The sequence below is a fragment of the Candoia aspera genome, chromosome 2, assembly GCF_035149785.1.
Source record: "Candoia aspera isolate rCanAsp1 chromosome 2, rCanAsp1.hap2, whole genome shotgun sequence".
In the NCBI taxonomy this organism is placed as follows: Eukaryota; Metazoa; Chordata; class Lepidosauria; order Squamata; family Boidae; genus Candoia; species Candoia aspera.
This window is the reverse complement of record NC_086154.1, coordinates 101,722,221-101,738,662: the sequence shown is the minus strand read 5'-3', so window position 1 is coordinate 101,738,662 and position 16,442 is coordinate 101,722,221. Positions and strand designations below refer to the sequence as shown.

The 16,442-nt window shown below is 43.5% G+C and overlaps 1 protein-coding gene across 8 annotated transcripts in view; it reads left to right on the top strand.

Moving 5' to 3' along the window:
• The window catches only part of ARHGAP44 (Rho GTPase activating protein 44), a 130,173-nt gene extending 115,866 nt beyond the window's left edge, over positions 1-14,307 (top strand). For 2 of the 8 annotated variants that reach the window (XM_063292602.1, XM_063292601.1), the window contains exons 17-21: positions 2-223; positions 3,573-4,016; positions 5,167-5,318; positions 6,814-7,191; positions 12,588-14,307. In XM_063292602.1, coding sequence (XP_063148672.1) covers positions 2-223; positions 3,573-4,016; positions 5,167-5,318; positions 6,814-7,191; positions 12,588-12,727 — 1,336 coding nt within the window. In that variant the 3' untranslated portion in view covers positions 12,728-14,307. Of the gene's footprint in view, position 1; positions 224-3,572; positions 4,017-5,166; positions 5,319-6,813; positions 7,192-8,443; positions 8,507-9,089; positions 9,142-12,587 lie in introns of all 8 variants that reach the window. The other 6 variants (XR_010067170.1, XM_063292603.1, XM_063292605.1 and 3 more) reach the window with 6 other exon arrangements.
• Positions 14,308-16,442: the final 2,135 nt, after the last annotated feature.

Genomic DNA, 16,442 nt, shown 5'->3' with positions numbered 1-16,442 from the left:
GCATGGGCGTCCGGGTGATGGACACCTCTTGGGTGGCTCGCAGAGGCCCCTCCATAGTTCGTAAGGCATCCTCCACCCCTCCTGCCATGCAGCCCCCTGCTCCGCCTTGTGATCTTGCTGCTACTCCTCAGTCACCAATCCCTGAGCAATCTCTTGACATTTCAGCTACTCCCTCCCCTACTCCAACTAGCTTCGGGTTCCCATCAGGGGTTGATCGAGCAAGGTAAGTGCTGGAAGCAACACCGATTGCTACCATTGTGTTCTGTGGTCCATGAACACATCTGCCACTCCCATGCCTGCATTGGCTTTCTTTTGTTATGCTTCAGCTTTCAGTCTGTATGTGGGGGTGGGGGTGGGGGTGGGGAGGAAAGAGAGCAAGAGAGAAAATTCAGGCACAAAATGACAGTACGTTCAGTGAATGAATGAGAGCAAAAACCTTAATTCTCCAAAGAGACTAGATGGCAAGGGCAATTGGCACCAATAATGTAAAACAGAACAGTTTTCTTCTATACTTTCCCCTCTGAAATTAATGGGTAATTACAGGGGGATGGGCAGACCCTATTATTTCCTTCTCTACCTTCTGGGGAAGAAGGAATAGCCCATTGGTTAATACATCAATATCATATAATAGTACCTTATTCATTTTTTATGCTTTACCACTAATCTTTTGGGTTTCCATCATGATAGCCTCTTGATCTAGCCAACTATTTAGGTCCTCCAGCCAGCATCCTTGAAAATTTGCCAAGGACTTTCTATAAACTTCAGTGCACTCTTTTCAGTGCAGGACAGCAAAGCAAAATTAAACTAGAGGAGATGCTATTTTAGTGCTACCCTCCAGTATTTTTTTTTAATTCTAGCTCTGGAGTTTTAAATCAATAGTTTAAAGTACAAGTTATTTTGTGGTATACAGTCAGTTTTGTAGCAAGAATGTCACATGAAATGTCTTATAATTGCCATCGTGATGCATTGAAAGAGTCGAATTTTCCATCAGAATCACGCATATGGTTCTGGTCTGTGTGTCTGCCATAGATGAGCTCCTTACCTGAAAGGGTGGAATTAGACTTTTAATGTCCTGCATGTCACTTAGAATGGGCATTAGAACCAGTGGTTGGGGGACAGCACTGGGATGAACACTAGAGACAAGCCATCTTGGGAAACCGTAGTGATGAAACATTGAAACTGGCAGCTTGAAAATACAGGAAAAGTCTTGAGCAAAATTTGGATTGAACTCCTTGATAAATGAAGATTCTGCATATGGAAAAAAGGGGCACCTTCATTGTTCCATTTGGTCTCCATTTTCTGTTTGATTTTTTTCCCAGTTGCCATTGGTTGCAGCTGAAGTTCTGCAAGGCTTTTTCTTTCCAACAAGGCATCATTTTTGACACTGTGGTCACTTTGTCCAGTCTGATTTTTGTTCTGATGCAGTCACATGAGGTTAAATTCTCATGGCCATGTGCTATCCTGCTTCCCATCTTCCTCTTCCCTTACAGCATCTGCTACTTGCTTTGCTCTTTTTACCAATAGCAGACTGAATGTACCCATCTTAATGTCTGAAGAAAGAATTAACCTATAGCTCAAAAGATGTGACTGATATCCCACAATACTGTATATTTATTGTGCTGCATGGAAATAAATATTTTCCAACTTGGATTAAAATCTCCAGATTATCTCATATTAACTGTGGTCATCTTGAAAAGTGCTTACTCTTTTTGACAGCTCGGAAGTCTTGACTGGCAAAAAATGGGCAAAAGGGCCTGCAGTTCTTACACTAAACAGGGCAGGGAGGAACAGACTTGCCTCCCTTGGGAGAGATCATTGGGGCAAAGGGATCTCCATCCAGTGTTTAGGCACACAGTGCTGCTTATTTTTGATCCGCTGTGATGAAATAACATTGGTCCAGTAGGTCATATAGCAATATGCTGCAGGGGATTCCCTTACGGTTCTCCTGAAAATAGTGGGCCCACCATGCCATTGAGAAGTGGGTGGGCGTACTCTTGGTGCTCTTGTGGGCTTGGGTGGGGTCAGTGTTTTGCAGCTCCAAAGTGCGAGCACTTGCAGGAACCTCCAGATTTCACAGACACCCTGTGCAATTCCCACCAAGACTTCTCTGGGCTGCCTCGTGGGCACCTTCCTTTCTAAGTCTGAAATGTTAATGTCGCTACCGTCATTGGCTGTAAGTGGTACCCATAGAATTGGAGTGGGGACAGCTTCAAGGGATAAAAATCAAGAAAAGGACTCCTCCTACCTGCATTCAACAGCACTGCTGTCGGTTCTCAGGGAAAGAAAGGCAGAGGGGTCTAAGTTCCAACCTTTGACTTAATGACATGCAGCTTCATTAGAATTCATTCCACACTTTCTTTGCTTTCCTGGTGCAAAGTGTCAAGTGTCCCTCACCTGCAAACGCACACCTACATCATGCAAATCTTAGCACTCTCTTACCTTTGCATGTTAGTATGCTGTGCCGCTGAATTCTTTACGCTTTCTTCTGTAGTCTTCCTGACCTCACTTTGTTCATTTGTTTGTTTGTTTTGCCAATGTTCTATTTCTGGTTTTAATGTCGCAATCTAATAAGGCAGCATATTCTATTCTCCTGCACCACTTTCCTATGTCTTGATTGATTCGTCTGTTGGAATTCAATCAGCTGGTTCAAACCTCAGATCATGACCTGCCAGTTCCCAGGTAAATGAGGTTTGAATTGGAGACAGATGTGTATTCCCTTGGATCCCCCAGAAAACAAGCCTTCTGGGGTGTATGTTAAAAGTATGAATCTCCTACATCTGATGCACAAAAGACATCAGATGTAGGATATAAAATGCTACCACCACCGATTCCCACTTACGTCTTTAAAAAAAAATTTTCTATGTTTGCAGTGCACATTCAGGCATTTGTATATTAGTGTATTACGTTCCGTAAAGGAATGGTGGTGCTTTCCTTCCTTCATAAGAAAGTCTCATTTTGTAGTCCTTTTACTACTACTGCAAAACAGTAAAAGCAATGTAATTTTGTGGTGAATACATAGACCTTCCAGCAGACCTACTCTTTCCTTCTTTCCTCCCTCCCTTCCTTCCTCCCTTCCTTCCTTTTTCTTTCTTGAACATACATACCACCAAGCTCCCAAGACATTGATAAGTTACAGTACTATATTACAGAAACTAACATATTAACACTAACAGAATGAACATGTCCTGGAAAGAGAGTTAAAAGATTTCTCAAATCAACTTGCTCTTCCCCTGCTCCTACAGATTAAAACCATGCAGGGCATTTGCAAACTTAGGGTGTTTGCTCCGACCAACTGTTTAGAAACAGATCCTGTCTTGGGATCAGGTGCTGGCAAAGGCAATGATGTGCTGGCCACCTCTTGCTTTCTGGCGCATGTCACACATTTGCAAGTGGAAGCAAAAACCGGGCCGGGGGAACCTCTGGACTTTGCCAACCCCCTCAACTCTTTTGGTTGCTGTTCTGCCACCCTCATGCTTTGGGGCTGTGATTGGAACTCCTGTTCAGTTCTTCCTTGTACAAATGCTCTCTGCTCTTTTTTTTCCTTTTTGTTTTGTTGTTTTGGACCTTTGCAGCACGGAAGGTGTGTCGTCTAGTTGGTCGGATTCCTGTTACATCTACCCATCCCCTGAAGACGACAAGTCTCCCCTGTACCCCTACTTCTCTTCCTTCTACCCGTACCCCTCCAGGACCAGCCCAGGCACTAGGCTTGAGCCTCCCTTGCCACTGTACCACTGGGCAGGGAACAACCCAACACTGCCTCCTCCTTGTTCTTCCTCCTGTTCTTCCTCCCCCTCCTCTCAGCCATTTGATATTAATTTCCTACATCTCCCTAAGCAGATTTCCCTCACAGAACTGCATGGTCCTGAGACTAACCTTTCCTCTGCCACCACAAAAACCACCTTCACCTTATCCAAACCTGATCCTCCTGGCACTCTGCCGTATAGCTCCAGCATGTCAGTTTCTTCCCCCTGGGTCAGCTGCACCTGTGCCAGAGACAGAGGAGCCGGGCTCACTAGGTAAATAATTGCTTGTTTGACACTGGCAGGGCATGGTGGACTCTGGAGGGGTGACCACCACCTGCTAGCCATATGTGATACCAGAGAATGAAGCTTAGACCCCATCTGTCCTCAGGAAAACGGAAAAGACATTCCTGTCAGTCCCCACACTGGTGGCAGTCATCTCACTGTTCGAGAGCATTTCAGTTGCATTGGTCAATAGACTGTAGAGGAGACTACTAATTGATACCAACTCTAAATGACAGTTCAAACTGGTTTAGTGGTTCAACTCCTTTCTCTAGGGAACTTGGGAAATGAAGTTCTGCAAGGAAGTTAGAGACCTAGTAGAATTCTTGTCATCTTCCCAAGATAATAGTTTCCAAGAGTTTGTAGGGAAACCTCAATAGTTATCCCATTCTTTCTTTGGAATGCAGCGAAACCCTTTATTTGTTATGATTTTGAACTGGGCCATAACCAACTGTGCCAAAACAGTAGATTCTTTGGAACTAACCTGCCCATTGCCTTTTGGCATATGCGAGGCACACACAGCAACAAAAAGCAGGTTTTGAGTCCTTCCACTACGTTTCAGGTTACTGCATTTTGTGTCTACCAGCCTCAGCCTCACTGAGCTAAACTGCTGCTCACTATTGATGCCTTGGACATTGGGGCAGATTGGCTAGCCCTGACGGGTGAGTGGCTCATGGGCATTTGTATGTTGCATATGGTCTAAGGAATTAAGAATGGTATCTGAGGAACAGATTTGGATGATGGATATGCTCTCAAGTTCAAGACCCAAAGAACATCTCTTAATTTATAAGGCGCTCCTTCCTCTTCCCATCATAAGGAAAGACTGAATGCCAGAATAAGCTCTAAAATCAGCTTCCCTCCATTTTTGTTTTGTCTCATTGCTGTGTACAGAATGACTGAAAGGGCTGTGGCATCATTCATGCTCTCGTCATGCTTAAACTGCTTTGAAGGTGGATGTGCAAGATTGTCTGGTTCTTTAGGCATGTGTTTGGAAGCAAGACATAAACATGCTTTGCTTTGCAAATATCATTGGTTTATCTTAGCAGAGAGCACCCTGGGACTCTGACAGGAGAAGAAAGGGATCTGAGTGGCGCGCAAAGAGACTCATAACTTACTGCTTCTTCATCTTTCATTTTGCCTTTAGCACTCTGAAAACCAAGGAACTCTCACTAGTGTCTGGGCAGAAAGGGAGCCCAGCTTGCAGCCATACAACGCCATGTGGTGGGACTGCACAACAGCCCCCCGGTCCCACACCGCAGCTCTCCACAGAACAAAGCCCACACACTCTGCGGAAAGGTATGCATCCAGGGGGTAATACTGGCAAGTCCAATAAGCTTCCTTTTATTTTAGCACACTCAGTCCCCAAGGTCACTGTTGGATATTGTGCCTTCAGAAGGGTCTCTTCTTTTGTCTGCAGCGTTATTGTTATGCACCCTTCTGATGCCCTCATAGGGTAGCTGATTGGCTGGCTGGAATTTTTCCCTGGTAAAAGGCCTGCATTTTATATTTGAGATCTAATTTATCTGGAAGATAGAATTGCTTGAAAGAGGAAGGGTGGTCCACTAGGTAGACCAGAGGTGCCCAGTTTCTGTATGGCCACCTGTGAACTTTGAGTGATGTGCCAGGAGGTGCATGTCACAAAGTGGAAGGGAGTAGAGCAAAAACTAAATTTGATTAAAAATAATTACCTTGCAATTTAATGAATTAAATACCATTAATGTAACTGTCCAAGATATTACTGTTTAGTGTCAATTTTGGTAGTAGATTTAGGGCTGCGCCCAAAGCTTTGGGAGGCTTCAAGTTGACCATGTGGGTACTGTGCTCCCTCACATATGGAGGCTACTAAATTCAAGAAGTCTTGGAAGTAGAGTTGGACTTAAGTATAAGAAAACCTCAGACCCCACCTTCTCAGGCCCCGTTTCTCTTCATTAGATTAGTGTGCAAGAGAGCTGGCTCATAGGCCTGAGCAGAAGCCAAATGCAAAGGGAGTAACCAAACAGTCTGGAAAATATTGAAAAGTATTTTTAAAAAGCTCCTTTAAGAATCAGCACTTTAGATTTATCCTTTTTTAAATCCAGGGTCAGCTCATCTTGCTGAAACAACAACAAGGGTTTGGTTAACTCAGAACTAGTTATTCTGAGAATTGTTTTTTAAAAATAATATCCACTTCTCTTGAACATAGGTGGAAGATTGAGTGTGAATAGGGGATTCTTCTTCCCAGCTTTAGAAACAAAAGGAAAGGCATACTCCATGGAAATGAACAAGGAACAGTTTTAACTAATATTCATAGTTACATTTATGTATAATATTCAACAGGCTTTTTGATTGTTATCAAAGTTCCAAAATTCCCTAATTCAGCAAGGGAACTAGTTTTTTATTCTAAAATGCCCCGAGTCCCCCACTTTGGGGGGAGATGGGTGGTAATAAAAGTTTGAAAAATAAACAAACAAACAAACTGAGAAATGGGAGAAGAGGGCAAACAAACCGCAAAACCCTTAGTAGCTAGAATTTTGGGTTACATAATTAGGAGGGAGGCTGTAAAGATCAACCTGTGTCTAGGATGCCTCCTCTGAAATATGTGGTCCTAGTGGCCATCAACATCAGGATTTTTCCTGGATAAACCACTAGGGGTGCTTTACATTAGCCTTGTTTCAAATTCATATGCTAACCATGACCAGGGCTTGTCTGTTGTGTTCAGAAAGCTGGTAGTAAGAAGGTCAACCGAGTTCCGATGAAAAGTGATCCTCATTTCTCTCTGTCTTTCTCTCTCTCTTTCTGTCATCATCTGCAGTTTCAAAGAAGCTGACCCCACTCCCCGCCAAGGGTCCTTATGGCCAGTCCGGTGGTATGTCTGATCCATCGACAGGGCAGCCATCTCCGGCCAGCCTTTCTCCCACTCCACCCAGCACTCCATCGCCCTATGGACTGAGTTACCCACCAGGCTACTCCTTGAGTTCAGGCCCTCTCTCCCCAGCGGCAGCTCCTTCCCTGTCTTCTCCCCCTTCCCTAACGAGCACTTTAACCAAATCTCGGCCCACCCCCAAGCCACGACAGAGGCCGACACTGCCACCTCCACAGCCTCCCACATCCAATGCATCTGGCTCCAGTCCACAGTCCACAGAGCACACCATACTAGATGACATGTCTCCTGGAGAGAGCATGTCCACAGGTAACCAGATAGTGAAAGTGGGACATCAGCTCGTGGTTTGGGGAATAGCTGGGGTTACTAGCAGGGATCACGTGGTTCAGGGAACAGCTTGGGTGGGTTCTGGTTTTCCTTCCTTTGAGCACTGAAGATGGAGCTGGTGATGGGCACTGCGAAGTGGGCACAAAGATGAGAACAGCCCAAGTGAAGCAGAGGTCTACATGGGCCAATCAAGTCAAGATTGAAGTTGCCTTTCTCAGGGCTGCCATCCTTTATTTTTGTTTTTCCCAAAGCCTTGATTTCAAAATCAAGCATGCTCATTTTAATTACTCTTATTTGAGTTTAAATGCTGGCAAGAAAAAAGTATATTCCTTTAGGTAGTGGTGTTTTGTAAAATACTACTCAACCAGAAAGTCAGAAGCAAATGTTGTATACAGAACAAAACAGCAAAGGCTAAGACTCCTGCCGTTGTAGTGTGGTGAGGGAAGGAGGGATACTTTTTGGTGCTATGACCTAACGAGCTGCTTAATTTTTAATGATGACCTTGAGGGAAATAGAATAGACATGAAAGCAGGATTTTATCTAAGGGTGTTTCCAGATTCAAAGGCAAGTGTCACCGATTCTTCCTTTCCTCAGTGATAATATACCCCGGCATGCACTACTGTCATCAGCAAATTGCTGTATAGTAGCAAGTGTTCCTCCAGGTTTTGCTGTAGGCACCATGTGGTAGCACACCCATGGATGTGCCATGTTTTATTCACACATGGTGCAAATTTCTCTTTGGCATAGCTGTGCCTTTGTGCCAAGCTGAGCAAATCCTGTTCCAGGTTGGCACTGTGCTTCCCAGTTTTTAACGTTCTCCTTTGTATCTTCTGAAGGTCCCAGGGAGTGTGGCCAGGGCTTTAATGCAGTTTGGGGTGGGTTAAAAAGCAAAGGGATATACTAAGTCATACTTCGAAATATACAAGGTTATGCTGCCAGATGTTGACAGCTTGTCCTGGAAGTGCTCTGGTTGCAAACGGCAGGTTGCCTACTCCTGCCTTTTTGGCCACATTCTTCCCTAGCCACCCCACCCCAGAGCCATTGATTTATAAGTGCCAATCTCCCTCTTCAGTGTGTTTTGTTAAGAGTAAATAATCTAGCTGTTTTGACAGCAGGGTGAGCAGCACCCCTTCCTTTTGTCATAAGAAGCGATCGCTTGGCTTAGCTAGTACCTATGTACTGGAAAACTTAATAGAAAACATCCTATTTAGAACAGTCTTCTGCAACCTCACAGGTTTTCCAGGAGTTGGACTCCCTTCCTAAACATGGGCATTTCAAATAGAATTATAAACAGAAGGTAAACAGAATTGGTCCACTATTTTCATGTCTGATCTTTGGATGAGCGCTAGTTTCTTTTCAGTTTGGCTGCAGTTTCTGCTCTTGGATTTGTGGGGGTGGGGGAGAGTAGGCTTTTTGGGCACAGATACTCCTAGCAGACAGGTTAGAGCCAAGGGAGTTGGGGAAAAGATGGGAGATACAAGGAGTTTTTAAACCCATCTCTATTTTATTATACTTTGGGGGATTTTGTTTTGAACTAGCTGGTTCATGCTCAACTGAAGACTTGAGATAACCTAGAAGTTTCCAGAAATTGGGGGTGTGAATATTGTACAGTAGTCCTTTGTGGAAATGAGAGCTGTTGGCAGATCCCATTGCTCCAGCTCCTAAGGACTAAAGGGCCAGTCTTACTGCATAATCAGACAGATCATGTTTTCATCCAATGAGAGAACAATGAGAGGAGGTCAGGTCTCACCAGCTTTCTGTTCAGGGGTGGGAAGATAGGTGTACTGTTGTTTGGACTTTCTGTTGTGTTTTACTTTTGTCTTGTTGCTGCTGTTTCTCTTCTGTTCCTATTTCCCAATCCTATTATTGTGTCCTTGCAGCTGTTTGAAACACGTGGTGCAATATTGGATAGGTGTGAGGGGACTGCTTGGGGTAAGCTGGAGTCCCACCATCTTCCCTGAACCTTTGCCCTTCTGCTACCACCACCTACTGCCCCTGCCCTGCGACTAAGCCTCCTCGTCTCAGAGTCACCTATCACCATCTCACTGGCCTTGCATGGGGCCCGCTGATCCAGAACAGCATGGCTGCTAAGCCTGAACCCCATTCCAAGCTTCCTGATAATGGTGTTATTAGTAAACTTGGGGGGTGCTTCTTTAAATCACAGCCTTTTGGTACACAGGCAGTTCAATTCATTCAACTAATTCCTTTCCAAGCCACAGGATTCACTTGCTCCTAACCTTGCTGGTCCTTTCTTACCAATGTTAACTCTCTCCCTCTGCCATTCCATGTCTTCTTTCCAAAGGGATGTCATGATATTACCATTTAACTAATACTAATGGTACTCACTGTTATGGATGAAGCCAAAAGAACCACATCTGGGCACCTCAAGAGCACAGAAAGGTTAAGAAAAGGTGTGTAGCCAATTCACACAGATGATGGGATCTTCTCCCACCGTCCAAGAAGAGCAGTCTTTGCAATGGAGTGCTCTTCTTCTCACCTGGCACAGAAGTTTCGTGAACCATTCCTTTCGAAGGAGTGTGTTCCCCATGAGTATTTTAGAGTAACTTTCTTATTTCAACTTTGCTCTTGGGAGTCTGCTTATGTGCAAATTACACTGTGAGGGGTTTGTTTGCTTAGATTATAAATAGCCTGTACCGCTCACAAACTCTTGATAGATGCAGGTTACCATCTTTCTCACTTCCATTCTGGACAAAACAGTGATATGGAAAGATGTTCATTATTTAAATAGCATAGGATAAAGTATCCCTCAGTAAGTAGTGGGAGAGGATTGCCTGCATCCTGAGCAAAATACATTGCTGTAAGAAGTGACAGGACAGAGCAGATGAAAAATGGGCTTACAAAAACACCTGGTGTGTAGAGAAGTTAGGACAGGTCATTCAGAGTAATGCTGGCAATGAAAATTTGGCTACCAAGCATAGTGCTCTGTGGTTCCATCCCATGGTTCCAAACTGGGTAGCTGTTTTTGAGATTTGCAGTGAGGACTGCAAGTATCAAAGCAATCTGGGCAAAAGTATACATCTCATTTCTGTCCAGAGTTTTAAACATTTCCCTCTATGAAAACTGTGAAAACGTTTTATTTTCCTAAGTGAAAGATGTAAATATGTGTGTGCATACACACATACGCACACACACAACATATGCACAGTAATCTCCTATGGACTTGTCTGTAAGCATTTTGCTGAGAAGGGTACTGTAATCAAACTGGGCATTGTTGATGAACCTTGGTCTTCCCCTAGATAAGTGTTTCTCAACCTTGGCAACTTTAAGATGTGCAAACTTCAAATCCCACAGTGGCTGGGGATTGCTGGGAGTTGAAGTCCACACAACTTAAACTTGTCAAGATTGAGAAACACCACCCTAGATAGAAAGGGGCTGTTCCCCTTGCACTCGACATCTCCCAGTTCTTTTAATGAGCTTTGAACAGTCTTTTCAAACAGTTTGAAAGGCCTTTTCGTGTCATGTGAATCTCTCTGCCATTAGATGGTCCAGAACAGAGACACAGATTGACTAGCTGAGAACTGACAAGTAGGTTCACGTTTGGTATCCAAAATATCCCATAAGTGCTGATTGTTTGGAAGGTGTGAATGAACAGAATGTTCCATGATTCCTTGTGGTCCTGTGAGCATCTTGTAAAGTTTTTGAAACAGCTTGTGACTGTGTGGGGGTCATTACTTGTTCAAAACACTGCATGCTGTTGTTTGTCTGTAGCTAAGTAAATTGATCCTATCCTATCCCTATGTCATATATTCTCCTAATCTTCCATAATGGAGGGTTTGGAATCACTTTGGAATCTCTTGTGAATCAAATAACATGATCTGAGAAAGAACTATTGTAGCACATCCCTCATGTGGGGATAGGCTGCGAACTTGGTTACATTTGGAGCTGAAATTCACATATATTCATTCACTCCTGGATGTGTGCTTCTTTGTGACCCTTTTTAGGCAATACTTTGACAGTGGCTCTTCCCCTTTGGCAGTCACATTGAATTGCTGCCCTTCATGTTTCACATGGAAGTGTTTATGTAGAGAGGAAGGCTGCCTACTGCTCTGTCATACTGACAACTCTTCAGTGATGTTACAGCACAACTTAGGGGAGATCCTCACATGTTGAGCAGTGCACATGAAGGTAGCATCAGGAAAGATATGAAGACCTCTGTGTGAGCTGGAGCCTGATACCCCAAGGTTCCAGCTCACATGGAAGTGTGCATGTATAGAGAAAGGCTTCCCAGGGATAACATGTGAAGGTATCACCAGAAGAAGGCTTTTGTCTTCTAATAGCTTTGTCTCCTTCAAAGTTTATAGTGGTCACCAGGGGACCAGCACACAGTATAGAGAATTGAATCACTTTTTCAGCTGTAGCCCCAGGCTAGAATTTAGGAAGTATTAACCTCTCTGCTTTTCAGCGCTTTCTTTGGTGCTTTGGATTAAGCACCCCCCAGACAACACCCCGCCCCCCGAAGCTGAATTATATGTTATTCATAAGGCATTGATAGTACAGTAATTCTTTAATAGTGAATTTACACATTTTCCTTATGAGCCAAAGTCCCCATCACTTTGGTTGATGAATAGAATATTTACTGCTTAGCAAAGGGGGAGGGAAAAGCAGAGATTTCAAATTCCAAGTAAAAGGATTATTGCATTATAAGCCAGTTGGGCTCCTCTGCAAGACAGATCTGCTTTAAGCAAAGCTATGATGGGAGCAAAGGAAACATTTTATCATGGTGATGCCTCCTTGCCAGGCAAGGGAAAGATGTTTTTGTTTCTTACAGACATTTAAAGAAATCATGCAAGTAATTTCACCAGGTCTGTTTACAAATTTCACAAAGTTCATAAACTGGTTTAGTCCTAAACCTATCCTCATATTTATTACATGTTAGTCACTTATAACACAAATGAGAAAAGTGCTTCTGATATTCAAAGCCTTTTCCTGCCTGGCTGTCTGTAGATTCTCAGACCCAACAGATAACCAAAAAAGAAGCTGCATAAGAAGCCTTTGTTTCATAAGAGGTTGCAGGACATGTGATCATCTTGATATTGTTTGCCCAGCATTTGACTACCAGGTTGCAGTCAAGGGATCAAATGAGATTAAGAAGCGTAGGGCCTAGCACAGATTCATTTAGCGATGAATGTTTCCAGGGAAGGCATCATTCTAAAGAATAAATGCAAAAGGTATGGACAAAGATTATATTATGACATCCCTTTCTCTGGCATTAGCAGGCTCTGAGAACTGTATTCATTGCTCCGTTCAGTTAAAGCTTCCACATTATCAGATTAATTAAAAACTATATGTGGGGTGGGCAGAAGAGGTTTGGAACAGCATGGTAATCCATCTTCCTTTTTGTCTGTGCCTGCTTACAGATCTGGCCCACCTTGATATCCCTTCCATCCATGTAGAGGTTGATGCCACACATCACCTGGATCCCTCAGGACAAGTCCAGAGACATCCGGTACCAGGAAAAATCAGTTCAGAGGAGGATTCAGAAAGCACCGCCCTATGACATGAAGTCCCCTCTTGTCCATTTAGAGTGCTTTCTTGTACATATCAGTGCCCCATGAACACTGCTGAAGGAGGCATATCCAGAGACCTTGTCAAGGGATGTCTCTTCTGGAGTTTCAGTCATCAGCCACTTGTGCAAGACTGACAGCCCTCTGGGCCTGGTGCTAAGCCTGTCTCTGTGGCAAAGGGCATTGCTGGTGCAATTTCCATTCAGTTATTTTTTCTCTTCTGTTTGTTTAGCCTTATCCAAATTTTGCCTTTTTGATGTGGTGCCTATTTATCTCCTTTATAAGCTTTTGGACCCTTATCTTAAAAAAAAAAAAAAGTTTTATCTGCCCTGTCCGGGGATTCATTTCATTCCAGCCTTGAACAAAGAACAAGGAGATGAGAGGGGCAGACTGTCTCCCTGGGTGAATGACATGGAAGACCTTTGCCGTCTCTTCTTTCCTTTCTATGGTTGCTCCTGCGGCCCCTCCCCTTTCCAGCAGCTAAATCTCCATATGTCCAGTTCATGCTGCTCGTCCTTGCAGATCAGCCAAGGAACATCATTCTGTTTCTCCTGAAAGCCATATTTGGGGGGGGGGGTTCTGGAATCTTCAGAGCTCCTGTTCTTCTCATCCCTTTCCCATAACATCTTCTCCAGTACCTGGGCCTATCTTGCATTCCATTCCTTCTTTCCTTGACTCCCTTTTGGTAGCAAAGAGCAACTTATGGACAATGGAAGAGCACAGCATTGCGTCACTTGGCTTTGGCCGGAATGAAAGTCTGTGAGATTGTCTGGGAAATGCCCCCCACCCATGGTTATTTGATTAGCAATAAAAGTATATCCTTTGCAGTGTGTTTTTGGAGGTGGAACCTGGCCATGAGTTCTTCTTCACCAGCACCATGGGCTTACTCCCCTCTCCCCCACAAGGGCAAGGAAAAGGGAGAGAAATTCCCCTAGCAGGACACATTTGTAGTGGGTAGATTGCAGCTCCCCATAGCGTTGCAACCAGGATCCAACTGAGCAGGGCAAAACTCTCAGCTGTGCATGCAAAGACAGATGTTACTAGCTTTTATCCTTTTCAAAGAGTTGAGATATACCTGTCAAGATGGATATATATTTGTATATACAAAGTCTATAAATATATATATTTGGTTTATTCGGGGCCATTCCACCTGAACTGTTGTACAAATGTACAATGTAAATTTAAATGCTTATAATGACTCTTCCAATCCATATGTACATACATACATAGTCACACTCTGATTGATGGTAAATGTCTCCTGACTCTTCTTTGGCAGCATTTTTGCAAGTCCATATGCTCTTGCTTTGCTACCAGTTGTGATATTGTGTACCTCATTGCCCAAACTAGAAAAAGCAACAAACCAGGTGCACACTTTTGGTAAAAGAAGGGGTGGTAGTATTTTAACAGTTCCCCCAGTTCTGTCACCTGGTGTTCTTGCTGCTCAAAAAGGGAGCCGTAGAGCCAGTACAGGCACAGAGCAGGTCCTTCTTTGGAGCAATCTCCTGCTTTCTCCATTTCTGGCCTCAATGCTCCACTCCACCAACTTACAGTGTCATTAAAGTACAGTTAATGACGTTTGTGCTTTCTCTTTTCTCTGTTTTGGTTTATTTATTTATTGAGGACATTGCAATATTAAACTTAGTATTACAAGTCTAATAAATGCTCAGTATATCAGATGTTTAAACAGCTCTTTAAAATAGCCCAGTAATATCTGAACTAGCTTTCAGTACACTTCTGGGGGGGAAAGGGGGGTGGGGGCTGAGAATTAGAATGACATGAAATGTGTATTGTCAATCACTTCAAACCTTGATCAAACATCAATCAATTTGTCCATAAATAGAATCATCTCCTCTCTAGGTAAATGGAAAACCACTGGCCTGCCCCAGCTCTTACTCTTAAGCCCAACGTGTTATGATGAAGTTGTATCCAATAGTGTCATCCCATTAACGATGGCATTTGGCAGCAGAGCTGATCCTCCACATGGCATCATGTGCTCAGCCTCCAAATCTGCTCATGAACTTTGAAGAAATGGTACACAGAAATCTGGTGGACTGGTAATGCTGAGGGGAAGAGAGCAAGGAGGCCCTGTTGTGTTACTCAGCATTAGATACAGCCCATAATAATATTCCCTGTATCTACATTGCCTGCCCAGCCTCTCTCTTACCATACTGCCAATTGCAGGGGGCACGAGGATGATCGTGGTGGTGGTGGTGATAAAAAAAATTCAACTACTGTCGTTTAATTGGAATGGGACAAGGGGAGAATACTGGTAGAACTGGTGATGTAGCTGGAATGATATCAGGAGGTGCAAAATCACTGGGGAAAATTGTGGTTATAGAACTAGAAATTGCTTCAGATCAAATGCATCTGTTCACAGATAATTCCCTCACCCACTTGCCTACACAGACATGCAGAAACTAGGGAAGTGTAAATCCTTTGAAAGAAGTGTTTTGAAACACATTGTTATCAATGTTACTCCTCTGAAAGCTCGCTCTGGAAAACATCTTCTTTCAAAATCTTAAAGCAGCCATGTCTTCTTCATAAATTGCCCAGGCTGCTTTGGAAGTTTCTCCCATCTTTTTTCTTTCTTTTTGGGGGGTGGGGTGGGGTGGGGATGGGGAACAACTAGATGAATAAAAACTGATAAAATAACAGGTGAAGTTGTACTGCTGCATGCCAACAGCAGTAACCAACAATGATGCTTTAAGTGATGTGTAAAATTCATTGTCCCCTCCAACCTCCTAAAATGTTTTCAATTCTGCCAGTGATTTTGTAAACATTGTAGTAAGAGGTGGTCACTCTCAGTATTGTGGATTGCTACTATACAGCAAACATGCTAAACTGATTATTATTATACTCCTCTAAGGCCATGATAAGAGATTCATAATGTTCAGCTTCTTTTGGAGGCCAAAGCATTATCTCTCTGGCTGAAGCTGACATGAGTTTGGGCAACAACCATGTCAAATATGCCTTCTGAATTCTACTGCCCCTCAACTCACATTCCTCCCTGTTTACATTTTAATTCAAGTTCTTAACTCTCACTTGCTGTGTGCTGCATTCACTAATATGCATGCAGACATAACTTTATAGCTGTAGAATGAGATGGAGGCAACCAGACCACAAGACTTGGCCGTGGCCTTGACTTTTCTAACAGATTTCACCAGAGTCTCATGAGCTGACAGAAATATTGGCCTTGTATCCAAGTTATTAGAAGTTGGGGAGAAGAAATTTAAAGTATGTTCTGCTTACAGAGAAGTCCTATTCCTTTCCTCACTGAACATGGTGAGCAGCCCAGGATTCATCTGCTCACTGACAGATCCCGTCATGGACAGCTGTTCCAGCTCCACAGGAATTGCTCTGTGTGTTTGCGTTCGTCCCAAGTGCCAGTGTCCTGACTATCTTAGACCTAAGATCAAAGCCCAACTCATAATTCATTAGCGCAAGAGGCCTCTGTGGTTCGTTAAGATGGATAGAAGTGACTCTGACAGGTTGTTGTGTGCTTCCCTCTGTTCTGGATCTGAAGGTCAACTGCAACAAGCTATCTGAATATCTGAAACTGGAAGGGTTCCAGCACAATTTCTTTATGGAAGCGTGAGCTGTTATTTTGGCATCTGAACTTTCAGCATTTCCTGGCTCCTTCCATTTAAATGAGTAAATACTGACTGGTATTTTGTATTGCACAGAAGATTGATTCATACGTTAACAGGG